Raw genomic sequence first — 26,198 nt, 5'->3', positions numbered from 1 at the left:
TTTTGTATATGATTGGTTTATTGGTCATCTCGTGGAAGGTTCAGCTGTCCAGCACAGCACACAGCACTTTTCCACAGCAGCACGGAGCTGCCCGGCTTCTTAGGGTCAGCGCTGTCCCCCGCGGTCTGGGTGTGTCCCAGCAGTGTGGGGCAGGAGCACATGTCAGGCCGCGGGAGGTGTGCAGTGCTGGTGGGCAGCAGAGCAGTAGCAGCCAAATGCCTGCGCTGCATCAGGGCAGCTGTGTGTGTTGCTGATGGGATCCGTGCGGTGCTTGAGGAGGACGCCTGTGTGCCTTCTGCTGAGCAGCGACGCAGCACTGCTTGCTTACGGTGAGCTTGGTCCTGCAAGGGATGGGCTTGTGGTGAGTGTGTGTGACGCGTGGCTGTGTTGATTACAGCACTGCTGATGCTTCCTGCTGTTAGCATGGGAACGTTTGATCGGTTTAGCAAGGAGGAATCCAAAGTAACAGTGAAGATTTCTGAATTCACTCTTAAATTACAATCATGCATTTGAAATGGTGGTTTGTCAACAATGAAGAACACAGAGTTCTGCCTTCAGGCAGAGCCTGTTAAAGGCACTGTGTCTTTGCTGTACGCTGACATAGAGCCTTTCAGGATCGATCTCCCTTTATGATATTCGTCCCCACTTTGCTTCTTTTTCACTACTGTAGATTGCTTTCATTGAATTACAATGTTGAGCCAGAGTTATGCAGAAAATATGGATGTTGTGCAACAATCTCAGTTTCAGCATTAGCGCTGCTTGCTGCAGATCTTAATGCAGCTAATGAATCTTCCCTGGTACTTACTTTCACAGGGGACTTACTTTGGCAGTGCGTGATGGTGATGGTTATGGCAGTGAGGAGCAGGAGGCAGGCACAAAGCAGGTTAACCCACATGACTGATTTACAGTAGAAATTGGGCATGTTCTCCTTGCTTCTTCCTTCAGAAAGAAAGGAGAGTGAGGAAAGAGGAAAGGCCCAGCTGCAGACCACTCCCTGTGTCTTGAATGGGCAGTAGTCAGCACAGACATTAAATTTGCCACTTCTGATCAAAGCAGCACCGCTGGCAGAGCCCGTGCCTCCCCACCGCTGGGTTACCTGGATCTGGGCTGTGCCAGGAGATGTCCTTCATGGTGACCTGACTGCTCTGGGTGGTGGCAGTGAGTGTGACTGCTCTGAGTGTGGTGGGTGCTGCTGCTGTAGTTGGGACTGGAAGGAGAAATGGATGAATACAGCAAAGTAAAATAAAACCACTTTCTCCCACCCCACCCAGGACACAGGCAATACAGGGGGAATTTGTAGGTCCCATTTTGAAAAATGATGCAGCAAAAGACTGCCCAACCATGGAAATAGAAGGCTTAGGGTTCCTAAATCCTTGGCAGCACACTTGGAGATCTTTCCTACTACGAACTATGTTTTGGGCAACCTGGGAACTTTTTCTGTCCACAGACCAACCACCACATGGAATGTGATTTTATTTTTGAGATGCTGCAAGCATTTGGAGGTAGTCAGGAGATTCGAGAATAATGTGAGGTGAGGAAAAGGAGGTGGTGGCTGCGCACTTTGTAACTCTCATCCCTGAGAAGCTGCACGACCACCCGTGAGTTTGGGCAGGATCGGTACCACGAGCGTAGCTGGTGGGCTGGGAGGCTCTATGAGGAGGAGCAGTGCCTGTGTGATGAGATGGCTTGGGCAAAGAAGCAGGGCCATGGGGAGTGTGGGCGATGGGCTGGATTGAGAAGGCATGGGCAGAGGTGCTGGGTGTAAGCGAGGTGACTGAAGCTGTTGCTGACCTGGGAAGAAGGCACGTTGTCCAGTGCTGAAGTGCAGCATGGGGTGGATGTTGGCGATGCAGAAATAGATCCCCTGGTCCCGTGCACTGAAGTTCTTCACCACCAGCTGATAGGAGCTGCCTTGTTTTGACCCCTCAAATTGTGAAGATGCTCCCTTGTTCCCTGAGAAAGTGGTCCAGGAATACTTGGAAATGTAGACAATGAAGTGAAGGTTCTCATCCTTATCGAGGCGGATCCAAAAGACCCCATTGTCACTGTTGTAATTCACACACTCCAGCTCCAGCCGCTGTCCCTCTTTGGGGTGCTTCATACTCCTGTTGAGGAACCTGACTGCCATCGCGTACCTGTGTCCCTGGGCACTGGTGCAGCCTGTGGGCAGAAGTTGGCCATGTGCCCTCAGGTGCTGCTCAGGAAGAGCTCCCAAGGTGTTTGGGCTGGGCTCTTCCCTGTCGGTGCAGTGCATGGCAGGCAGGCAGCCAGGCTGTGAGGGAGAATGCGGAGGGAGGGCCTTGGCATCCAGCATGCTTGGGTGCTGTGCTGGAGTCCCTGCGGACTCAGCACTGAGATCGCCAGGCTCTCGAGATAGATGCTGCCCTTCAGAGCAGCCCTCCAGCTGCCTTCTCAGAGCTGCTACCATTTCCCAGCTTCTTTGCCAGGTGATTCCCCAGTAACAAGTACCTCATGCCCCCTCTCTCCCCTTCCCCATCCCCTCCAGCAACACTTATCAGAACAGGCTCTGTTCCTGCTGTGTATTGCGCTGCAATCCCACCGCTCCTGCTTCCCTGCACAGTCACTGAGCAGCCTCAATTCTGTCCTTTTGGTTTTCCCCTTCTTTCCCCTTGGTTTCTTTTGCCCAGTTTCTTGGCTGTGGTGCAAGGGGAATGCCTTCACCCATTGTTCTCCTTCCTCCCGGCACAGGTTCCCAATAAGCCCGCTTCCATACTCACAGAGCCCCAGGCTGAGCAGGAGGAGCAGTGCAGGAGACCCGGCCACCATCCTCGGGGTGGTGCAGCGGAGCGCGGGTGATCTTTGTCACTGAACTTTGGAGGCAGCGTAACTTATAGGAGAGGATGTGATGTCATCAGGACCCTCTTCTGTGAAGAGGTGTTGTTCATAAAAGAATGATTTCTGCAGCACTTCATTTGTGATTCAGAACTTGGACTCATTTATCATGATAGCGTCATTTTTAATGGTGCCTCAGCGATTTTGCTGCTGCAGTGTCTTCAGCTGTGGTTCAGGCTGACAGTATTCATCCTTGAAATCAAATCAGCTGCCACAAACTACAGTCTCACAGCCTTCTGGGGCGCTATCATCATGTCTGCATTTGCACGTCCCGTGCCATTGTGATGGGCTTCAAGTTGTGTTTGAGGAAGGAGGTTTTATTTTAGTATACTTTTTAATCTGTTTTCAGATTGATCCATGTGCACTTGTCATCTCAGGGTCCATGCATTGCTGAGATGTAGCTGAGTGTTTCAGCTCAGCTGTTCTCCACGTTTCTTCTTTATACTTTCTCTGCAGAAACCGCTGTGTGCAAGGCAGGAGGTCTGTGCTGTGGTAGCCATCAGTACACCGTCATGTCCCAGACTCATGCAGACTTATTTATCTGTAGTTTAAATTCTTGTCTTTTTGTTCTACAACCACAGGGACTTCCGCCCTGCCTTAAGTAACCCTCATATGCCGCAACACTGAGGGCTGTTGCTGCTGCCTCCAGGTGACCACTCACACATTGGTAAGTGCTGCGCTTCCTGCAGCTTTGCACATACAGTAATGACAGTTTCCGTGGGCTGGTGTTATTTGCGTCTTCTGTTGTTATTTCCTGGCTCTGCTGTTATTTGTGATGTGTTGTTGTATTCCTCTTTTGCAAATGTGCCCCCTGTTCCTGGGTGCCCGAAAGCAGGCACCGCTGTCTGATGGAAGTGCTGTTTTGTGAGGAAATGGGCCCAAACTGTGTGGTTATCCCTGGGCTCATTTGATTGGGCCTCAATGAATTTTGGGCTGAAAAGAAAAGCCAGTGTGGAGCCTTCTGGAGTGGGGTAACTAAGGTCAGCCCAGGTTAGACTGTGATGTCAGACATCCGCTTATAATGCTGAGTCCTCAGTTGCAGAGCAGCAACGATCAGCATCACTGTTAGTGCCCCTGAGAGAGTTGGGAAAGAGAGATGAGCTATCAGGTGTAGAGGTTCTTCTTGTCCTTAAAAACAGGGCATCATGGTTTCCTATTAGTAAAGGCTGTGTTGAAATTTGTCTGTATTTAATTAATTTTCATCAATCAATGAATGAGATATGGCTGTGGAGAGCATAGACCAAATCATGTGGGGAAACGGGAGTCTGACAGGTTTTGGAATGGGCTCAGGAGGACGTGAGGTTGAGATGAATGATCTCGGTGCTTGCTGTGTTGATTTCATTTGGAAAAGCTGGGAGAGACTTCCCACCATGGATCCCTGGTCAGACAGACAATTATATGTCAATATAGTTGGGAGTTGGTTTCTTTTATTTTGAAGCGATCGTGGTGTTGGTTGTAGCATGTTCGGTCCCTCTGTCCCCATGATAACTTTGAGTGAAAGCATAGGACACACTGTGAGCGTTAAGAATTAGAAGTGTTTAATCGGGAAGACTTCAGAAGTGAGATGAGGGTTGGGGTCTGAGAGCTGAGTTTTTGGTGTGATTGATGAATGGGCAGAGAAGGATCAGCCAAATGCCCACGCTCCATCAGGGCAGCTGTGTGTGTTGCTGATGGGATCCGTGCGGTGCTTGAGGAGGATGCCTGTGTGCCTTCTGCTGAGCAGCGATGCAGCGCTGCTTGCTTACGGTGAGCTTGGTCCGCCAAGTGACGGTGGAGTGTGAGACGTGGTTGGATTTGATCATCCATCTCTTTTGCGCATTTCTAAGATGTGATCTTTTTGGTAAGGCGAAACTGAAAGCTGAGTGAAAGTTTCAGAATTTCCTCTCCAATTGTAAGCTTTGTTTCAACAGGAGGTGGGAGGTAGTTTGGCTGTAGCGCAAGCTGCTGCTGCGAGTGTTGGCATTTGGACACTTGCAAGACCCGTACTAAAGCATGTTTCTCCTGTTATTACACAGTGCTTTGGGTTCTGCTTCTTCCATCCCTGATTTATGTATTTCGGGATGGTAGAGGCAATACAGTCTGATGGAATGAAGTTTCTAAGTTTTCAGTTATTGTCTGAGAGTGCAGAATAGATTGAGAAATATTGATCCAACCTAGAAATGAGGAATGTATGGGAAATTGTTTTAAGAGCGGTCCTTCAGCATTCCCTGTGTCCTGGAGGGCAATAAGCAGAGAGCCCATTGCCCTGGAGCAGCAGGCTGTGCTCTGTGGTGTGAGGCTCCAGGAACCTCTGCAGGGTGTCAGGGTGGGACTTACTTTGGCAGTGCATGATGGTGATGGTTATGGCAGTGAGGAGCAGGAGGCAGGCACCAGCCAGGTTAACCCGCATGACCACATCATAGCAGAAATGCAGTGTATTCTTGCTGTTTGTTCCTACAGGATGAAAGGAGAGAGGGGAAAGAGGAAAGGCACAGCGGCAGGAGACATCTGCCTGCATCCTGAAATGCCTGTAGCCAGCACGGACATTAAGTTTGCCACTTCTGATCAAAGCAGCACTGCTGGCAGAGCCCCTGTCTCGCCACAGCTGATTTACCTGCATCTCGGCCCTGCTGTGAGCTGTTCTTTGTGGTGACCTGGCTGCTCCGTGTGAATCACTGAGTGTGATGTGCTCTGCTGTTGTTGTGAGTGGATGGAAAAATGGTTTAAGGCAGTGAGATACATCAAAATAGCCTTCTCCCACTCCTGCCAGGATATATATAAGCCTGTGGCCAGCATAGGGGGGGCTCTGTAGGGCCCATTTTGTACTTTGATACCCTGACACTGATATGAGATCGGCTTGCACAGCTGAGGTGCCCAGCCATGAAACCTGAGGGCTGTGGGCTTAGAATTTCTTTCTATCATCCTCAGAAATTCTGAGCTCTTTAGGTGGTTTCACCCCTCATTGGCACGTCCCTGAGAAAGATGAACATTATCTCTTGTCCTCACATCCCAAAATGCCTGCAGTCAGCACGGCCCTTAATTCATGCTGTTCCAGGCAGAGCAGCACTGCTTGCAGAGCCCCAGCCTCCCCGCAGCTGAGTTACCTGCATCTGGACTCTGTTGTGAATTGTCCTTCTTGGTGGCCTGGCTGCTCTGGGTAGTGGTTGCAAGTGTGGTGGGTGCTGCTTTAGTTGCGACTGGAAAGAAGAAATAAGTGAATACAGAGAGGTACAACAGAAGAGCGTCCTTGTTTCTGTGCCAGGATGTAGCCAGCAGAGGAAGAACTATTATAGAGTCTGTTTTGAACAGCGATGCTTTCAGGTGCTGCCCAGCCCTGGAAACAGAAGGATTTGGGCTCCTAATTTCTTATCAGCCCCATCAGTATGTGTGTTATCACTGTTATAAAACACGTCCTGAGAGCCAAGGGGATTTCTGAGTTTCTTTTTGAGGTGCTGTAAGCATATGGGGGCTGTCAGAATGTAGAGGTCCATGTGAGGTGAGGAAGGCTGGGGTGGCTGCGGACTTTGTAACTCTCATCCCTGAGAGGTGCTGATGGGATGGGGAGGTGCTGCTGGGCTGCATGACCTCCTGTGTGTTTGGGCAGGACCAGTACCACAAGTGAAGGGGTTGAGCAGAGAGCCTCTCTGAGGAGGAGCAGTGCCTGTGTGATGAGACAGCTTGAGCAAAGAAGCAGGGCCATGGGGAGTGTGGGCGATGGGCCGCCTTTCCCCCACAATATTCTTATGTAGGAGCTGGCTGCCCATGGTGTGTATGGGTGTATGCTCTGCTGGGTGAAACACTGGCTCAATGGCTGGGCCCAAAGGGTTGTGGACCGTGGAGTTAAATCCAGTTGGCAGCCAGTCCCAAGCAGTGTCCCCCAGGGCTCGGTACTGGGGACTCTTCTATTTGACATCATTATTAATGATCTTGATGAGGGGATTGAGTGTACCCTCAGTAAGTTAGCCGACGACACCATGTTGAGAGGGAGTGTTGATCTGCCTGAAGGAAGAGGGGCACTACAAAGGGACCTGGATAGGCTGGATGAATGGGCCAAGGCAAAATGTATGAGTTTCAATAGGACCTAGTGTCTGGTCCTGCATTTTGATCACAACCACCCCAGACAACCCTATAGGCTTAGGGAGGAATGGCTAGGAAGCTGCCTTATGGAAAGGGACCTTGGTGTACTGATGGGCAGTCAGCTGAATATGAGCCAGCAGTGTGCCCAGGTGGCCAAGAAGGCCAATGGCATCCTGGCTTGTATGAGGAATTGTGTGGTGAACAGAACTAGGGAAGTAACCCTGTGCCCATACTTGGCAGTGGTAAGGCCTCACCTTGAGTACTGCAGGTACTGTGCTGAAGTGCTGTGCTGAAGTTCCCTCACTGTGCTGTGCTGAATTTCCCTCACTAACAACTTCTAATTGTCCCCTCTCTCCCCTTCCCCATCTCCTCCAGCAACACCTGTCTTCACAGGCTCTGTTCCTGCTGTGTACTGTACCGCAGTCCCACCGCTCCTGTTGCCCTGCAGTCACTGAGCAGCCCTGAATTCCATCCTTTGCGTTTGCCCTTTCTTTCCCCACGGTTTACTTTGCCCAGTTTTTTGGACGTGGTGCAAGGGAAATGCCTTCAGCCATTGTCCTCCTTCCTCCGGGCACAGGTGCCCCATAAACCCTCATCCATACTCACAGAACCCCAGCTGCTCACCTGGGAAGAAAGTGGGTTGTCCAGAGCTGAAGTGCAGCACCTGGTTGGTGTAGCTGATGCAGAAATAGGTCCCCTCATCCTGGGTTGTGAAGTTCTTTACCACCAGCAGATTGGTGTTGCCTCTCCACCATGTATCAAACTGTGAAGATGTTCCCTTACTCCCATAGAATGCCATCCCCTGGACGGAAACAGGGGTACTGGAGACGAGAAAGTGGATGTTCCCAAACTTATCTAGACGTATCCAGAAGATAGGTTTATCCCTGTCATAAGGTGGGCACTCCAGCTCCAGTTGCTGTCCCTCCTGGGGATGCTTCATATTCCTGTTGAGGAACCTGTCCGCCACTGCATCCCTCTGTCCCTGAGCATCGGTGCAGCCTGTGGGCAGAAGATGTCCATGTGCACTCAGGTGCTGCTCGTGAAGAGCTCCCAGGGCCTTTGGGCAGGGCTCTTCCCTGCCGGTGCAGTGCGGTGCGTGGCAGGCAGGCACCTGAATTGAGGGTGAATGCGGAGGGAGGGCCTCGGCGTCCAGCACACTTGGGTGCTGTGCTGGAGTCCCTGGGGACTCAGCATTGAGAATGCCAGGCTCTCGAGATGGATGCTGCCCTTCAGAGTAGCCCTCCAGCTGCCTTCTCAGGGCTACGGCCATTTCCCAGCTTCTTTGCCAGGTGATTCACCACTAACAACTGTCTCATGCCCCCTCTCTCCCCTTCCCCTTCCCCTCCAACAACACTTGTCTGAACAGGCTCTGTTCCTGCTGCGTATCACCCTGCAGTTTCACTGCTCCCGCTTCCCTGCGCAGTCACTGAGCACCCCTGAATTCCATCCTTCCCGCTTCCATACTCACAGAGCCCCAGGCTGAGCAGGAGGAGCAGTGCAGGAGACCCGGACATTGTCCTTGGGGCGATGCAGCGGAGCGCGAGTGATCTTTGTCACTGAACTTTGGAGGCAGTGTAACTTATAGGGGAGGATGTGATGTCATCTGGACCCTCTTCTGTGAAGAGTCCGTGTTCAGCCTCTGAGGTGAAACAGAGTGAGAAAAGATTTCTGCAACACTTCATTTGTGATGCAGAACTTGGGCTCGTTTATTGTGATACTGTTGTTTTTAATGGTGCCTCATGGATTTTGCTGCTGCAGTATCTTCAGCTGAGATTCAGACTGACAGTGCTCCTTCTAGACATTCGGTGAATCAGCTCGGACTGATGTTTCCCACCCACTTCATGTGCAGATCTGCAGAAAACAAGGACAGGACTGGGGCCATGCACATGGACAACATGTTGTATTCCTTAGGAGAGATTGTATTTCACTGTATTTTGTTTTATTCAATGTAAAGTTTGAAGAAGACCTGGGAATGTTGCACAGCATCTGTCCATCTGCCCCTTATCTCTGAGTCCACATATTGATGACATGTGGCTGAGTTCTGCAGCTCAGCTCTTCTCTGCATCTCTTCTTTGTAGTTTCTCTGCAGAAGCTGCTGTGTGCAAGGCAGGAGCTCTGTGGTATGATACCCACCAAGACAGCCCCTTGTCCCAGTGGTATGCTGAGTTTTAAGTGTTATTTATACCCTCGTGGTTTTCTTCTCCAACCACAGGGTCTTCCGCCATGCCAAAAAACAACAAGAAACACCTTACCTGCTTTAACACTCTGAGTCCTGCCCACTGCTAAGAGTTTTGTTTTCCTGCAGCTTTGTGCATACAGTCACAGCAGTTCCACTAGGCTGGTGTTATTTTCTTCTTCTTTTTTGGGGATTTCCTGTCTTTCCTGCTATATTTTGATAAGGTGTGAGGTGTTGTTCTCTTGCCTTTGCAACAACATCCTCTGGATGTTCACAAGCCAGGCACTCTCACTGCTGCCTTTGCAACGGGATCAGGAGCTGAACTGATGGGCATGCCTTGTGGACGGCTGACGTTGTCCCACATTTTGTGAGGTGTTGAAGCGATCTGCTTCTGCCTTACACCAGGACTGTGACCAGAGTGGGAAATTTCCTGATTTCTGTGGTTCAGAATGATGGGATTGGAAGGGGTGCTGCTGGCAAAAGAGGGTGCTTGAATGTTTCTGGGGATTGGATTCTCACCCTGCCATGGAGCATGGTTGCCTACCTATGGTATCTCATGTTCAGAGATGTTAGGAGAACCTGTGCAGATGGAGTGCAGGATAACCCAGGAAGGCCTATTGCCTGTCTGTTTGGACATCTTTCTTCCCTCTTTTCTCCCTGTGACAGTGTGCTTCTACCATGGGTCATTCCCAGCTACCTAACAGGTACGCCAAAGTTCACCTTCTAAACACAGAGTTGCCCTTTCTCCTGGTCCTCATGGCTTGCGGATGGTTCTGGAAATATGCGGTGCATTTGTGGTAATCACTAGTTTCTGCTGCCTTTAAGACTCTGTTAATGAACGTATGTTTTTAAGGCTAGATGAAAGCTTATTGTCAGTGGAGTGAGAGCGGTAAGGGGCTGTCATGCATCCCTTCCCAGCAAGGACACACACTATTGGGCAGAGAGTGTCCCAGGCAAGTTTAGCTCTAATGAAGACATCTTTTTGTGATTAGATGAAGCTAGTGTGCTCCTGAGCCTCCATCTCTTGTCTCCTAACAAATTAGCTTGTGAAGGGATCATCCTTTCCCGAGTCCTGTGTTTGTTTATATCTTAGCACAAAGCCATTTCTCCTGTCCACTGTAATAAACACGAACAGCTAAGGCTGTCCCATTGGCAATTACGCTATTGTGAAAAGCTTCAGACAGTAGCAGGACCTCCAGGTGAAGATCTACTTCAGTACCTTCACCTGTGGATATAATTTAGATCAGCAGCATGGATGAATTTTCTCTATGCCTGCTGAGGAGATTTCAGTTGGACAAGCTAGGAAGAATTTCTATTGTGGACCGTGGTCTGACACAAATTTCTTTCACCATATTTGAGAGTGGGCTATTAGATGTGGAACTTTCCTTTTGTAAACATGATTAGGATAGCATGCGAAGTTATAAATCTCTCTGCCTTGTATGTAAATAATGAATTAAACCGAACAACACAATGAAAGAGTAAAAACTATATCCATTGAACAGAGAAGTCATTGGAAGTGGCAGCTTGGGGCACTGGGGTTGAGTCGTGGAAATGTTTGCCTTGTTCCTCATCTCATGGAATCATCGGTGGCTCTTTTTCACAGCGTCACGGAGCAGCCCGGCTTCTTAGGGTCAGCGCTGTCCCCCGCGGTCTGGGTGTGTCCCAGCAGTGTGGGGCAGGAGCACATGTCAGGCCGCGGGAGGTGTGCAGTGCTGGTGGGCAGCACAGGAGGAGCAGCCCAATGCCCGCGCTTCATCAGGGCAGCTGTGTGTGTTGCTGATGGGCTCCGTGCGGTGCTTGAGGAGGACGCCTGTGTGCCTTCTGCTGCGCAGCGACGCAGCACTGCTTGCTTACGGTGAGCTTGGTCCTGCAAGGGATGGGCTTGTGGTGAGTGAGTGTGACGTGTGGCTGTGTTCATTACGGCACTGCTGATGCTTCCTGCTGTTAGCATGGGAACGTTTGATCTGTTTAGCAAGGAGGAATCCCAAGTATCAGTGAAGATTTCTGAATTTACTCTTAAATCTCAATCTTTTGTTTCTAACGGAAGGAGGAAAGACAAAAATTGTGACTCAGCCATTCCTCGTTCTGCCTTTAGGAAGAGTGTCTGGATGGCCCTGAGCCTGATCTGATGTCTCTAAGCTGCCTTAGAGCAGCTCTATACCCATCTCCATGTTCCATACCCTTCCCCACTGTGGCATCTTTATGACTACCTCAGGCTACATTCGGCTGATTGCAATGTTGAGCCAGGAATTCCAACAGAAAATCCAGGTGTGGTGTAAAAATCCGTCCTTTTTCTGCCTACTGCAGAAATAAATGCTCCTAATGGATCTTGACTGGTAATTCAAAACAGCATAAAAAGCCAAAATAAATAGTTCAGTAAAATTTTGTGTTCTGGTACTCACACCAGATTCAGGATGGTATAGCCAATGCAGTTTGGTAGAGGAAGTTTTCTCTGCATTTATAATTTCTTGTCTGACAGTGAAGAACGTGATAAAGATTTCTGAGGCTAACGCTGTGGTTGAGGAAAGTTTGGAAAAGAATTTTAAAGAGAGGTCCCTCTGCCTCCCCTGTATCCTGGATATGCAATGGCTGCGTGAGGGCAATAGGCAGAGAGCTCATTGCCCTGGAGCAGCGGGCTGTGCTCTGTGGTGTGAAGCTCCAGGAACCTCTGCAGGGTGTCAGGGTGTGACTTGCTTTGGCAGTGCCTGGTGGTGATGGTTATGGCAGTGAGAAGCTGGAGGCAGGCACCAGCCAGGTTAACCCATATATGACTATATCACAGCAGAAAGTCAGTGAATTCTCGCTGCTTGTTCCTGCAGGAAGAAAGAAGAGAGAGGAAAGAGGAAAGGCCCCAGCCAGCTTTGGCCACGGCCTGCTGTGGCAGAGCTGTCAGCAGGTCCTGCAGCAAAGGGATCCATATGTCTGTGAGCGAGGCTGACAGTAGCTGCAGATGAGGAGAAGGCTTTCACAGGGCACCGAGAGAGTGCGGTGCAAACCAGGCATGTCCACAGGTGACATCCCCAGCCATGGGCTGCTGGTGTTGGCATTGTGCTGGAGAGCAGAGGGAGAACACATAGCCAGAAGACTTCTCATGTCCCCTTCTGTGACTGAAAGCAGTGTTTGTTCAAAAAGCAATCCTTTGTTTTGGTGTGACCCATCATTTGGAATGCTTGTGACATTTAAGTCACCCTAAATGGGGTGAAACGTGGGTTTAGAATAATGGAATCATCTTTTCTGGGGCAGACCTTCACAATCACCAAGGCCAGCCGTCAGCTTGACCTTCTGAGTCTCATCACTAGCACATGTCCTTTCATGTTGTCCCACACCTCTTTGCAAAAGAAATCTTGCTCCTTTCTCTGGGATACCCATTGTAAAATGGAGTTAGTTTCATCCCTGGAGCTGCAGAGTTCTCCCTACATCCTGAAATGCATATTATGGTCAGCTATGACATTAATGTAGCCTCTTCTCATCAAAGCATCTCTGCTAGGACAACCCCTGTCTCCCCAGTGCTGCGTTACCTGGATGCAGGCTCTGGTGTGAGGTGTCCTTCTTGGTGACCTGGTGGCTCTGGGTGGTGGCAGCGGGTGTGGTGGGTGCTTCAGTTGTGACTGGATGGAAGAATGGATGAATACAGAGAGAGACAACACTAGAGCATTCTCCCAGCCCAGCCTGGAGATGGACAGGACAGGGAGGACTTCATAGAGCCTGTTTTGAACTGTGATGATCTGACACACTACCAGCCATGGAAAAGGAGGAAGTGGGTTCCTAATTTCTTATCAGCACCCTTGAAATGCATGAGCTGTTTGCACTCAGTCCTAGGAAAGTTCCTGGGGTCTTTGGGCAGGGCTCTTCCCTGCCAGGGCAGTGCGGTGCATGGCAGGCAGCTGGGCTGTGAGGGTGAATACAGAGCGAGGGCCTCGGCATCCAGCACACTTGGGTGCTGTGCTGGAGTCCCTGGGGACTCAGCGTTGAGAGCGCCGAGCTCTCAAGATGGATACTGCCCTTCAGAGCAGCCCTTCAGCTGCCTTCTCGGAGCTGCAGCCATTTTCCAGCTTCTCTGCCAGGTGATTCCCCCTAACAACTGCCTCATGCCTCTTCTCTCCCCTTCCCTGTTCCCTCCAGCAACACCTGTCTGAACAGGCTCTGTTCCTGCTGCGTATCACTCTGCAGTCTCACCACTCCTGCTTCCCTGTGCAGTCCCTGAGCAGCCCTGAATTCCTTCCTTCCCACTTCCATACTCACAGAGCCCCAGGCTGAGCAGGAGGAGCAGTGCAGGAGACGCGGCCATCGTCCTCAGGGTAGTGCAGCGGAGCGTGGGTGATCTTTGTCACTGAACTTTGGAGGCAGCGTTACTTATAGGAGAGGATGTGATGTCATCTGGACCCTCTTCTGAGAAGATCCATGGTTCAGTAAAGAATGGTTTCTGAAGAACTCCAGTAGAGATCCAGAACTCGGGCTGTGCTTTGTCATAACATTGTTTTTAATGGACTTTTTTGTAATGTCTTCATTTGACAGCATTCCTTCTTGAAATTAAATCATCCTTTACAGACTACTGTCTCTCAGCCATTTGGAGCACTCACATCACATCCAGACCTGCACAAAATGGGACAAGTTCCATGATGTGGACTCCGGCCTCAGGCTATGTTTCCTGTCGACCATTCTTCCACCTTGACTTGCTCATGCAGAAGTGGTCTGGTGTGGATGTGAAGGCATGCTGTTTTCTTGCAGAGCAAACAAGAAGTGGGAATGTTTTACAGCATGTATTCACGTGCAGTTTTGATTTCCAAGTCCACGTATTGCTGACATGTAGCTGCCTTCTCCAGCGCTGTTGTTCTTTGCAATTGTTCTGCAAATGCTGCTTTGTGCAAGGCAGGTCTGTGATGTGAAACCCATCAAAGAAGCCCCATGTCCCAGTGGCATGCAAATTTTCACTTTTTTTTCAAAGCAGAATGTTTGTGGTCTTATTCTACAACTACCAGGTCCTCCACCCTGACAAATATGTGTGTCAACATTCACAGCCTTTGTTGCTGCCTCCAGGTGACCACTCACCCGTTGGTAAGTGCTGGGCTTCCTGCAGCTTTGCACATACAGTAGCAACAGTTTCCCTGGGCTGGTGTTGTTTGTGTCTTCTGTTGTTATTTGCTGGCTCTGATGTTCTTTGTGATGGGTTGTTGTATTCCTCTTTTGCAAATGTGCCCCCTGATCCTGGGTGCCCGAAAGCAGGCGCCGCTGTCTGATGGAAGTGCTGTTTTGTGAGGAAATGGGCCCAAACTGTGTGGTTATCCCTGGGCTCATGATTGGGCCTGAATGCATTTTGGTGTGTAAGGTCAGCTGCTGTGAAACTTTCTAAAATGGGGTAACTAAGGTCAGCCAAGGTTAGACTGTGATGTTTCAGGTGCACTTATACAAATTCCTGCTGAGTCCTCAATTGCGGAGCAGCAACCATCAGCATCACTGTTAGTGCAACCGAGAGTGTTGGGAAAGAGAGATGAGCTCTCAGGTGTCGAGGTTCTTCCTGCCCTTAAAAACAGAGGCATCACAGCTTATTATCAATTATCACCTTTACTGTGGTGAAATTGTTCTATATTTAGAAATTGTTCTGTATTTAATTTATTTCCGAAAAACAATGAATGAACAAGACATGGTTTTGGAGAGCATGGACCAAATCATGTGGGGGGAAAGGGAGTCTGACAGGTTTTGGAATGGGCTCAAGAGGACGTGAGTTTGAGATGAATGATCTCGATGCTTGCTGTGTTGGAAAAGCTGGAAAAGTTTGGAAAAGCTGGGAGTGATTTCCCTCCGTGGATCCCTGGTCAGACAGACAATTTTATGTCAGTATAATTGCGTGTGGATTTCTTTTTTTTTTGAAACATGAGTGATGTTGGTTGTAGCATGTTCGGTCCCTCTGTCCCCATGAAAACTGTGAGTGAAACCAAAGAACACACTGTGAGCGTTAAGGATTAGAAGCGTTTAATTGGGAAGGCCTCAGGAGTGAGATGTGGGTTGGGGTCTGAGAGCTGAGTTTTGTGTGAGATTGATGGGTAGGCAGTGAAGGATCAGCCTGATGCCCACGCTCTGTCAGGGCAGCTGTGCGTGTTGCTGATGGGATCCGTGCGGTGCTTGAGGACGACGCCTGTGTGCCTTCTGCTGAGCAGCGATGCAGCGCTGCTTGCTTACGGTGAGCTTGGTCCTGCAAGTGACAACGGAGTGTGAGACGCGGTTGGTTTTGATCATCCATCTCCTGTGTGCATTTCTATCATGTGATCTCTTTGGTAAGGAAGAACTGAGAACTAAGTGAAAGTTTCAGAATTTCCTCTCCAATCGCAAGCTTTGTTTCAACAGGAGTGGGAAAAAGAGAAATGCTGGCACTCAAGCATACCTTTGCCCTGGCTACTTTTTCAGATCAAATTGAAGATTTCAGACATGAAATTGTGTCCACACCTTTTGCCTTCCCAGAGGTGTAGCCTCACTGCTTTCAGCATAGCAGCCTCCGAATATGTGTAATTAAGGAGGTAGTTTGGCTGTAGCTCAGTGTGCTGTTGCATGTGTTGGCATTTGGACACTTGCAAGACCCATAGTGAGGCATGTTTCTCCTGTTATTTCACAGTGCTTTGGGTTCTGCTTCTTCCAACCCTGATTTATGGATTTCAGGTTGGTAGAGGCAATGCAGCCTGGTAAAACCAGGTTTCAGTGTTTTCAGTTATTGTCTAACAGTGCAGAATGTATTAAATATTTCTGAAAGATAAAACTAGAGATGAGGAAAATCTGGAAAAGCATTTTCAGATTGGTCCTTCAGCATTCCCTGTGTCCTAGATACACAATGGCTGCGTGAGGGCCTTAGGCAGAGAGCCCGTTGCCCTGGAGCAGCAGGCTGTGGTGTGAGGCTCTGCAGGGTGTCAGGGTGCAGCTTACTTTGGCAGTGCATGATGGTGATGGTTATGGTAGTGAGGATCAGGAAGCAGGTGCCAGCCACTCGAACCCAGAGGAAAACATTACAGATGGAATTCTGTGTTATTTCCTTGCTTGTTCCTGCAGGAAGAAAGGAGAGAACGAGGAAAGACCTGGCTGCTGTCTGGGGTTATGTCCAGCTCTGGCAGTGCAATTGGGAGGTCCTGGAGCAAAGGGAGCTGTGTGGCTCTGAGCAAGGCTGGCGGTAGTTGTAGGTGAGGAGAGGTCTTCCATAGGGCAGCAAGAGAGGTGGGGACCAGGGATGTCTGCTGGTGGCATCCCCAACTGTGGACTGCTGGTGTTGGCATTGTGCTGGGGAGCTGAGGGAGGCCATGTAGCCAGAAGACTTGCTTTGGTGTGGCACATAATCTGGCATGCTTGTGACTTTTAGGTCCCCCATGTGGGACAAAACATAAGTTGAATGATGGGATCATGGGATCATAGAATCGTTGAATCATAGACTTGCTCAGGTTGAAAAAGACCTACAAGATCATCACAACAACCTCAACCTGACCAAACTACACCAACCAACAACAATCATGTCCCTGAGCTCCCCATCCAAACAGTTTTTAAACACGTCCTGGGATGGTGTCTCAGCCACCTCCCTGGGGAGCCTGTTCCAGTGCTTAAGAACCCTTTCTGTAGTTTTTCCTCATATCCAACCAAAACCTCCCTTGGCGCAACTTGAGTCCTATTCCCCTCGTCCTGTCGCCTGTCACCAGTGAGAAGGGACCAACCCTGCTCTCACTGCAATCACCTTTCAGGAATTTGAAGAGGGCAATAAGGTCTCCCCTCAGCCTCCTCTTCCCCAGACTAAACAGCCCCAGTTCCTTCAGTCGCTCCTCACAGGGCACATTCTCCAAGCCCTTCACAAGCTTTGTTGCTCTTCTTTGGCCCTGGTCCAGCAACTCAATGTCCTTTCTGTACTGAGGTGCCCCAAACTGACCACTGTTTTTGAGGTGCAGCCTCACCAGTGCTGAGTACAGGGGCAGGATTTCTTCCCTAGTCCTGCTCTCCACACTGTTCCTGATACAAGCCGGGATACCTGGGCACACTGGTGGCTCGTATTCAGCCGACTGTCCATCCATACACAAAGATCTCTTTCCATCAGGCAACTTTCCAGCCGCTCTTTCCCAAGCCTGTGCGGTTGCCTGAGGTGGTTGTGACCAAAATGCAGGACCCAACACATGATCCTATTGAGACTCATACAGTTTACCTCGGCCCATCTATCCAGTCTATCCAGTTCTCCCTGTAGTGCCTTTTTCCCGTCTGGCAAATCAAAGTTTATTCTCAACATAGTGTCATCTGCAAACTTAATGAGCGTGCTCTCAATCCTATCATCAAGATCGTTACTAAAGATGTTGAATAGGATTGGCCTGAGTACTGAGCTCTGGGGGACAACTCTCATGACTGGCCACCAACTGGATTTAACTCCATTGATCACAACTCTTTAGGCCTGAACATCCAGCCAGTGCTTCACCCAGCAGAGCATATGTCCATCCAAACTGTGGGCAGCCAGTTTCTGCACGAGGATGTTGTAGGGGACAGTGTCAAAAGCTTGAAAGAAGTCCAGGTAGACCACACTGGCAGCCTTACCTTCATCCACTAAGTGGATTCCCTTGGTATAGAATGAAGCCAGATTTGTCAAACAGGATTTACCATTCATGAACCCATGCTGACCAGGCCTGATTCCCTAGTTGGCCTTCAATTGGATGATGGTGGCTCCTGAGAACCAATTCTCCCCACGTCAGTGAGATCAGGCCTTAATTTAGGCTCATGAGAGCAAAGCAGCACTGCTGGCAGAGCCCCTGCCTCCCCTCAGCTGGGTTACCTGGGCCTGGGCTGTGCTGGGAGATGTCCTTCTTGGTGACCTGGCTGCTCTGGTTGTAGGCAGTGAGTGTGGTGGGTGAAGCTCTTGATGCGACTGCTAGGAAGAAGTGTGTGGATACATAGAGTTAAAACAGATGAGCTTTTGTTCAGCCGTTGCAGGACATGGGGGGACTTTGTAGGGCCATTGTGTTTGGGCAGCGTCGGTACCACAAATGAAGCGGGTGAGCAGGGAGCCTCTATGAGGAGGAGCAGTGCCTGTGTGATGAGACAGCTTGGGCAAAGAAGCAGGGCCATGGGGAGTGTGGGTGATGGGCTGGATTGAGAAGGCACGGGCAGGGGTGCTGGGTGTAAGCGAGGTGGGAGCAGCTGTTGCTGACCTGGGAAGAAGGTGGGTTGTCCAGAGCTGAAGTGCAACACCGGGGTGATGCAACTGATGCAGAAATAGATCCCCTCATCTTCTGCCCTGAAGGATTTCACTGCCAGTCAGAGGTGCTGACTCTCCATGATGCCTCAAAGTGCGGGGGTGTTCTCTTACCTCCATTAAATGCGGTGCTGTTTGTACCATAACTGCAGAGAATGAAGTGAAGGTTTCCACTCCTGTCCAGGCGAATCCAGGATACTTTCCAGGAGGTTTTGTTTCTCCAGCAGTCCAGCTGCAGCCGCTGTCCCTCCTGGGGCTGTATGATGCTCCTGCTGAGGAACCTGACCAGCACTGCATCCCTTGGTTATCCTCCCTACACTTGGGTGCTGTGCTGGAGTCCATGAGGACTCAGCGTTGAGAGTGCTGGGCTCTCGAGATGGATGCTTCCCTTCAGAGCAGCACTTTAGATGCCTTCTTGGGGCTGTGGCCATTTCCTAGCTTCTTTGCCAGGTGATTCCCCACTAACAACTGCCTCATGCCCCCTCTGCCCTTCCCGATGCTCTCCAGCAACACTTGTCTAAACAGGCTCATGCAGCAGCTCTGGCAGTGGCTGAGCAGCCTGGCCCTGTATGTGTATCCATCACTGACACAGCCACACAGTGGCATGCGATTGGCACTGCATCAGCTCAAGCAGGACATGGGCAGGGCACAGTGCTGTGCTATCTCCACCTCTGGCACCGACCACACACTCAGTCCCATCAAAACCTGGGTGTGTTACCCATGTGTGCCACTGGGTGACTGAGAAGAACTAATTACCCCTAGTAACATTTCAGCCTTCCTAATGTCTTCTCAAGAGATAACAGAAGCCTCAAACGAACGAAAATGTGTGGTTGAAGGAGAAGTGTTCAGTGAAAAATGGACAGATGGGTACTGTTTTGTTGAGGTAAAACTGCGTTACTGCTGTTGAGTTACACCCCGGATGGACTTGGCGATAAAGGCCAGTGATGTGGTGGCAAATCTGATGGCAGAAGCAGCAAAGCCGTCTGCTGGTGGTGAGTTTGTTGAGCAACGCACAGACAGCATCAGAGATGCAATCTGCCCTGATTAAAACAGGGACTTTTCTCAAATCAGTTGGTGTCACTCCACCATTGCCAGGTGGTCTGAAGAAATGGACAAATCTGTGGCAAGAAAGTTGGAGAGGAAAGCTGCTAATTTCAGAAGTTATCCTTTGGCGACAGATGAAATGACTGACGCTACAGATATGACTCAACTTCCTTTTTCATGGAAGGTATTGATAAGAAGTATCATGTCACTGAAGAAATGGCTTCCTTGGTACCCTCAAAAGGCAGAAAGAAATCTTTTGATGTGGACGAAGCAGTGGAAATGGCATTGAAATGATTTTATTTAAGCTTTGTTGATGCTTCTGGTAGAGCTACTGATGGTGCCCAGGCAGTGGTTGGTCTAAAGGGGGGGGCTTATAGAATGCATAGAAGAGAATGGAATTGCTTCCAGGAACTCAGGTCTGATGAAACATCTGTGCATGGTACATCAGGGCAATATATGCAGAAAAGCTTTAAAGATGGGTACTGTCACGTCAGTTGTCATGGAAGGTGTGAATTTCATGAAGCCCAGGGGACTGAACCATCACCACTTCCAGGCATTCCTGACACGTACGGATGCTGATTATGGAGACATTGTTTACCTTTATAAAGTAAGGTGTGTAAGTGATGGTAAAACGCGAGGCAGTTTTAGGATTTGCAAAATGAAATCATTTCTGGGATCAAAAGGAACATTTGTGTCAGAAAGCGAGGCTGAGAGCGCATCACAGATTTCATGCTTCTGGTGGACATGGCCTCTCATTGAAGTAAGTTAAACATACGTCTTCGAGGCGTAAACCAACGCACCTGTGCTGTGTTTCAAGCCATAGCAGCATTCCCAATGAAACAAACAGTGAGCGGCTCAGGTTATGGCAAATGATTTTATGCATTTTGACATGTTGAGAGATGAAGTTTCAGCTCTGCAGGCCCTCCCGGCCCTGAAATACAGCATTTAAGTACAATGTGGGTTGATGTACATGGAGTCTGTAGAGATACTGGTCTGTATTTGGTTTATTTATGACATAGAATAAAGGAAGGGGACGTGCATATAGGAAGGGACAAAATCCTGTGGGGAATATAGAGGCTGACAAACTGAGGAACGTGGCCCAGCAGGAGGTGAGTTAAGAATTAATTTTCTTGCTGCCTGCTGAGGAGATTTCAGGTGGAAAGGGGCTGTAGAGAAATACAATTATGGACCCTGGTCAGACAGGAAGTTATTTCAGCAGAGTTTGGGATGGCCTTTTCAATGGGTACTTTTCTTCTTTTGAAACACTAGTGGGGAAGGTGGTGGCATGTTCAGTCTCCCTGCCCTCATGGAGATAGGGCAGCAGAGGAGGAGCAGCCAAATGCCCGCGCTGCATCAGGGCAGCTGTGTGTGTTGCTGATGGGATCCGTGCGGTGCTTGTTGAGGACGCCTGTGTGCCTTCTGCTGAGCAGCGACGCAGCACTGCTTGCTTACGGTGAGCTTGGTCCTGCAAGGGATGGGCTTGTGGTGAGCGTGTGTGACGCATGGCTGTGTTTATTTCAGCACTGCTGATGCTTCCTGCTGTTAGCATGGGAACGTCTGGTCTGTTTAGCAAGGAGGAATCCCAAGTATCAGTGAAGATTTCTGAATATACTCTTAAATCACAATCTTGCTTTTGAAATGGAGGTTTGACAACAATGAAGAAGAATACCGAGTTCTGCCTTAAGGCAGGGTCTTTTAAAGGCACTGTGGTGGCTGTAAGCTGACATAGAGCCTTTCAGGATCGATCTCCCGTTATGATACTCTTCCCCATTTTGCATCTTTGTCGCTTCTGTTTCTTGGTTTGAAAAGGACCACAATGACCATCTAGTTTCAAGCCCCCTGAGATGTGCAGGGTTGCCAACCACCAGACCAGGCTGCCCGGAGCCACATGCAGCCTGGCTTGAATGCCTCCAGGGATGGGGCATCCACAACCTCCTCGGGCAACCTGTTCCAGTGTGTCATCACCCTCTGTGTGAAAAAGTTCTTCCTAATATCTAAACGAAACCTCCCTGTCTCAGTTTATGACCATTCCCCCTTGCCTTATCACTATCCACCTTTGTAAACAGGCGTATCCCCTCTTGTTTATACTGCCTTCAGTTATTGGAACGATACAATGCGGTCTCCCCAGAGCCTTCTTTCTCCAAGCTAAACAAGACGAATTCCCTCAACCTTTCTTTATAGGAGAGGAGGTCCAGTCCTCTGATCATCTTAGTGGTGCTCAAGGTCTGTCTCCTTGTGCCTATGTACCTGTAGGACCCCTCCTTGTTATTTTTCACACCCCTAGGCATGTTCAGCTCTGTCTGTGCCTTGGCTTTCCAGATCGTCTCTCTACGCATGCAGACAGTGTCCGCACATACTTCCCAGGCTGATGTTGTGTAACAGCCTCTGCTTCAGCATTAGTGCTGCTTGTGGCAGAAATTAATGTAGCTAATGGATCTTCACTGGTAACGTAGATCAGCATGAAAAGGCCAAAATAAATTGTTGAGTAACGTTTTGGATTTTGTCAATTTCGACCAGATTTCAGGATGGCAGAGCCAATGCAGTCTGTAATTCCTTGTCTGTTTATAATTTCTGTTTACAATGACATTGCCTGTTAATAGTTTCTAGTCTGACAGCGTAGAATGTGATAAAGTTTTCTGAATCTAAACCTAGTGATGCGGAAAATCAGGAAGAGAGTCTTAGGAGGGGTCCTTCAGTATTCCCTGTGTCCTGGATATGGAATGGCTGTGTGAGGGCAATAGGGAGAGAGCCCATTCCCCTGGAGGAGCGGGCTGTGCTCTGTGGTGTGAGGCTCCAGGAACCTGTGCAGGGTGTCAGGGTGGGACTTACTTTGGCAGTGCGTGATGGTGATGGTTATGGCAGTGAGGAGCAGGAGGCAGGCACCAGCCAGGTTAACCCAGATGACCACATCATAGCAGAAATGCAGTGCGTTCTCATTGCTTGTTCCTACAGGAAGAAAGGAGAGAGAAGAAAGAGGAAAATCTCAGCACCGGGAGTCATTTGTCTGCATCCTGAAATGCCTGTAGTCAGCACAGACATTAATTTGGCCTCTTCTGATCAAAGCAACACTGCTGGCAGAGCCCCTACATCCCCACAGCTGGTTTACCTGCATCTTGGTCCTGTTGTGAGTTGTCCTTTGTGGTGACCTGGCTGCTCTGGATGGTGGCTGCGGGTGTGATGTGTTCAGCTGTTGTTGATGGATGGAAAAGTGGATGAATACAGTGAGATACAACAGAACAGCCTTATCCCTATCCTGCCAGGGCATAGATGAAACTATGACCAGAATAGGGGGGACTTCATAGGGCCCATTTTCAACTGTGATGCCCTGACACTCTGATATGAGGTCTGCTTTCATTACTGAGTTGCGCAGCCATGAAACCTGAGGGCTGTGGGCTCAGAATTTCTATCTAGCATCCTCAGAAATTCTGAGCTCTTTAGGTGGTTTTATCCCCTCAGTGACACCTCTCTGGGAAATATGAACATTATCTCTTGTCCTCACATCCCAAAATGCCTGCAGTCAGCACAGCCTTTAATTCATGCTGTTCCAGGCAAGGCAGCACTGCTGGCAGAGCTCCTGCTTCCCTGCAGCTGGGTTACCTGCATCCAGGCCCTGTTGTGAGTTGTCCTTCTTGGTGGCCTGGCTGCTGGGGGTGGTGGCTGCAGGTGTGGTGGGTGCTGCTGTAGTTGCGACTGGAAAGAAGAAATAAGGGAATACAGAGAGGTACAACAGAAGAGCTTCCTCATATACATGCCAGGACGCAGCCAGCAGAGGAAGAACTTTTATAGGGTCTGCTATGAACAGTGCTGCTTTCAGGTGCTGCCCAGCCCTGGAAACAGAAGGATTTGGGCTCCTAATTTCTTATCAGCCCCATCAGTATGTGTGAGCTCTTTGTTATCACTGTTATAAAACACATCCTGAGAGTCACAGGGATTCCTGAGTTTCTTTTTGAGGTGCTGCAAGCATATGGGGGCTGTCAGAATATAGATGTCCAGGTGAGGTGAGAAAGGCTGGGGTGGCTGGGCACTTTGTAACTCTCATCCCTGCGAGGTGCTGATGGGATGGGGAGGTGCTGCTGGGCTGCACGACCTCCTGTGTGTTTGGGCAGGGTTGGTACCGCGAGCAGAGCTGGTGGATGGGGAGGCTCTCTGAGGAGGAGCAGTGCCTGTGTGATGAGACGGCTTGGGCAAAGAAGCAGGGCCATGGGGAGTGTGGGTGATGGGCTGGATTGAGAAGGCACGGGCAGGGGATCTGGGCGTGAGCGAGGTGGGTGAAGCTGTTGCTGACCTGGGAAGAAGGCGGGTTGTCCCGAGCTGAAGTGCAGCACTGGGTTGATGTAGTTGATGCAGTAATAGATCCCCTCGTCCTGTGCCCTGAAGGACTTCACGACTAGTCGATAGGAGTTCCCTCTCCATAATGCCACAAAGTTTGGAGATGTTTTCTCACCCTCCTGCAATGTGGTGGAATAAGAATGGGTACTGTAGGCAATGAAGTGAAGGTTCTCACTCTTGTCCAGGCGGATCCAGAAGACGGGTCTGTTTCTCTCGTAGTGCAGGCATTCCAGCTCCAGCCGCTGTCCCTCTTGGGGGTTCTTCATATTCCTGTCTAGGAACCTGGCCTCCATCATGTTCTTCTGTGCCTGGGTGCTGGTGCAGCCTGTGGGCAGAAGTCCGCCATGTCCCCTCAGGTGCTGCTCGGGAAGAGCTCCTGGGGCCTTCAGCAGGGATGAATCTTGCCCAGTTTAGTGTGGTGCGTGGCGGGCAGGCAGCCGGGCTGTGAGGGTGAATGCGGAGTGAGGGCCTCGGCGTCCAGCACGCTTGGGTGCTGTGCTGGAGTCCCTGGGGACTCAGCATTGAGAGCTCCAGGCTCTCGAGATAAATGCTGCCTCTGGGGGCTGCAGCCATTTCCCAGCTTTTCCAGAGTTTTTTTCCCCCCTAACAACTGCCTCATGCCTCCTCTCTCCCCTGCCCCATCCCCTCCAGCAAAACCTCTCTGAACAGGCTCTGTTCCTGCTGCGTATCACCCTGCAGTCCCACCGTTCCCGCTTCCCTGCGCACTCACTGAGCAGCCCTGAATTCCATCCTTCCCGCTTCCATACTCACAGAGCCCCAGGCTGAGCAGGAGGAGCAGTGCAGGAGACCCGGCCATCGTCCTTGGGGCGGTGCAGTGGAGCGCGGGTGATCTTTGTCACTGAACTTTGGAGGCAGCGTAACTTATAGGAGAGGATGTGATGTCATCAGGACCCTCTTCTGTGAAGAGTCCGTGTTCAGCCTCTGAGGTGAAGCAGTGAGAAAAGGTTTCTACAGCACTTCATTTGTGATGCAGAACTTGGGCTCGTATATCATGATAGCGTTGTTTTTAATGGTGCCTCATGGATTTTGCTGTTGCAGTATCTTCAGCTGAGATTCAGACTCACAGTGGTCCTTCTAGGCATTGGGTGAATCAGCTCGGACTGATGTTTCCCACTCGCTTCATGTACAGATGTGCTGAAAACAAGGACAAGACTAGAGCCATGGCAGAGACAACATGTTGTATTTCATAAGGGAGGCTTCATCTCTTTGTGTTTTTTATTTTGTTTAATTTAAATGTTATAGATGAGCTGGCAAAGTTTTACAGCATCTATCTGCCTGCCTCTTATCTCCAAGTCCATGCATTGCTGACATGTAGCTGAGTTCTGCAGCTCAGCGGTTCTCTGCATCTCTTTTTTGTAGTTTGTCTGCAGAAGCCGCTGTGTGCAAGGCAGGAGCTCTGTGTCATGACACTCATCAAGGCAGCCCCATGTCCCAGTGGTATGCCGAGTTTATATGTTTATTAATATCCTTGTGGTTTTCTTCTTCAACCACGGGGACTTCCGCCCTTTCTAAAGGAAAAAACAACCATCCGTCTGTACCTGCTTTAATACTCTGAGGTCTGCCTGCTGTCTGTAAGTGACCTCACAGATTGCTAAGAATTTTTTTTTTTTCCCGCAGCTTTGCACCTACAGTCACAACAGTTCCACCAGGCTGATGTTATTTGCTGCTTCTCTTTGGGGGATTTCCTGGCTTTCCTGCTATATTTTGATAACGTGTGAGCGGTTGTTCTATTACCTTTGCAACAGCAGCCCCTGGATGTTAAGAAGCCCTGCATGTGTGACTGAGGGAACCTCTGTTGTGTGAGAATATGAGCCGAAATTGTCTGGGAACGTGGCTCATCTCATTGGGCCTCCAAGCACTGTGGTGAGTGAGGAAAGCCAAAGTGAGGCCTGCTGAGATCTGTGAAACAGAAGGTATTATGAGGCTGTTAGACATGTGATGTCTTCATAAAGTTGTGCAGATGTGTTTCAAGAAGAAGAGAGGGTCAGAGGGTCATTCTATTAAAGAGCATAACAAGAACCTTTGTCTTGAAATCCCATCAAGCACGTTTGAGCCGTGGACTCCTCGACCTCCATCCTTTTCCCAGCATGACACATAAGTTATGCTGCTTGTGTTGGCTCTTTGTGTGGTCAGTTTACTCTCCTCAACCAAAGCAGAATCCTTGCTGCTTTTGCGATGGGGTCAGGAGCTGAACTGATGGGCGTGCCTTGTGGATGGCTGACGTTGTCCCACGTTTTGTGAGGTGCTGAAGCGATCTGCTTCTGACTTATACCGGGACTGTGACCAGAGTGGGAAAATTTCTGATTTCTGTGGTTCAGAATGATGGGACTGGAAGGGGAGCTGTTGGCAGATGGGGTTGCTTGCATGTTTCTGGGGATTGGATTCTCACCCTGCCATGAAGCATGGTTGCCTACCAACAGCATCTCGTGTTCAGAGATGTGTTGGGAGAACTTCTACAGTTGGATTGCCGGATAACCCAGGAAAGCCTATTGCCTGTCTGTTTGGACAGCTTTCTTCCCT

General features: G+C 49.8%; 3 protein-coding genes, 1 long non-coding RNA gene and 1 pseudogene across 9 annotated transcripts; all 5 read right to left on the bottom strand.

The window, feature by feature from the left end:
* Positions 1-2,825, bottom strand: LOC107049200 (T-cell surface glycoprotein CD8 alpha chain-like). Of its 2 annotated transcripts, XM_040700346.2 has the most exons (5): positions 2,739-2,825; positions 1,792-2,160; positions 1,097-1,207; positions 823-939; positions 8-341 (listed from the first exon to the last, which is right to left on the bottom strand). In XM_040700346.2, the coding sequence occupies exons 1-5, from the start codon at positions 2,785-2,787 to the stop codon at positions 325-327; spliced, it is 663 nt and encodes a 220-aa protein (XP_040556280.1). In that variant the 5' UTR covers positions 2,788-2,825; the 3' UTR covers positions 8-324. The 2 variants fall into 2 exon arrangements, with proteins under 2 accessions (XP_040556279.1, XP_040556280.1); XM_040700345.2 differs by having other exon boundaries at positions 1-341; positions 1,792-2,825.
* A 351-nt stretch (positions 2,826-3,176) lies between these two features.
* Positions 3,177-8,464, bottom strand: LOC121113232 (T-cell surface glycoprotein CD8 alpha chain-like). 3 transcript variants are annotated; one of them, XM_046941260.1, is made up of 6 exons: positions 8,378-8,464; positions 7,534-7,908; positions 5,937-6,029; positions 5,447-5,526; positions 5,170-5,286; positions 3,177-5,006 (listed from the first exon to the last, which is right to left on the bottom strand). In XM_046941260.1, the coding sequence occupies exons 1-5, from the start codon at positions 8,421-8,423 to the stop codon at positions 5,194-5,196; spliced, it is 687 nt and encodes a 228-aa protein (XP_046797216.1). In that variant the 5' UTR covers positions 8,424-8,464; the 3' UTR covers positions 3,177-5,006; positions 5,170-5,193. The 3 variants fall into 3 exon arrangements, with proteins under 3 accessions (XP_046797216.1, XP_040556314.1, XP_040556315.1); XM_040700380.2 differs by lacking the exon at positions 5,447-5,526 and having other exon boundaries at positions 3,178-5,006; XM_040700381.2 differs by lacking the exons at positions 5,447-5,526; positions 5,937-6,029 and having other exon boundaries at positions 3,178-5,006.
* A 1,916-nt stretch (positions 8,465-10,380) lies between these two features.
* Positions 10,381-26,198, bottom strand: part of LOC112532335 — a 44,901-nt pseudogene continuing 29,083 nt past the window's right edge.
* On the bottom strand, positions 11,785-12,606 carry LOC121110782. The gene is made up of 2 exons (XR_005859954.1): positions 12,535-12,606; positions 11,785-11,898 (listed from the first exon to the last, which is right to left on the bottom strand). It is a non-coding gene; the product is annotated as an uncharacterized LOC121110782 (long non-coding RNA).
* LOC100857206 (T-cell surface glycoprotein CD8 alpha chain-like) lies at positions 14,953-25,011 on the bottom strand. 3 transcript variants are annotated; one of them, XM_040700354.2, is made up of 7 exons: positions 24,429-25,004; positions 23,614-23,982; positions 22,926-23,018; positions 22,435-22,515; positions 22,158-22,274; positions 15,998-16,114; positions 14,953-15,275 (listed from the first exon to the last, which is right to left on the bottom strand). In XM_040700354.2, the coding sequence occupies exons 1-7, from the start codon at positions 24,472-24,474 to the stop codon at positions 15,259-15,261; spliced, it is 840 nt and encodes a 279-aa protein (XP_040556288.1). In that variant the 5' UTR covers positions 24,475-25,004; the 3' UTR covers positions 14,953-15,258. The 3 variants fall into 3 exon arrangements, with proteins under 3 accessions (XP_040556288.1, XP_040556289.1, XP_040556290.1); XM_040700355.2 differs by lacking the exon at positions 22,926-23,018 and having other exon boundaries at positions 14,954-15,275; positions 24,429-25,002; XM_040700356.2 differs by lacking the exons at positions 14,953-15,275; positions 15,998-16,114 and adding an exon at positions 19,130-20,793 and having other exon boundaries at positions 24,429-25,011.

The sequence above is a fragment of the Gallus gallus genome, chromosome 4, assembly GCF_016699485.2.
Source record: "Gallus gallus isolate bGalGal1 chromosome 4, bGalGal1.mat.broiler.GRCg7b, whole genome shotgun sequence".
Lineage (NCBI taxonomy): Eukaryota > Metazoa > Chordata > Aves > Galliformes > Phasianidae > Gallus > Gallus gallus.
Note: the sequence above shows the minus strand (reverse complement) of the source record. Positions and strands in the feature narration are given on the sequence as shown.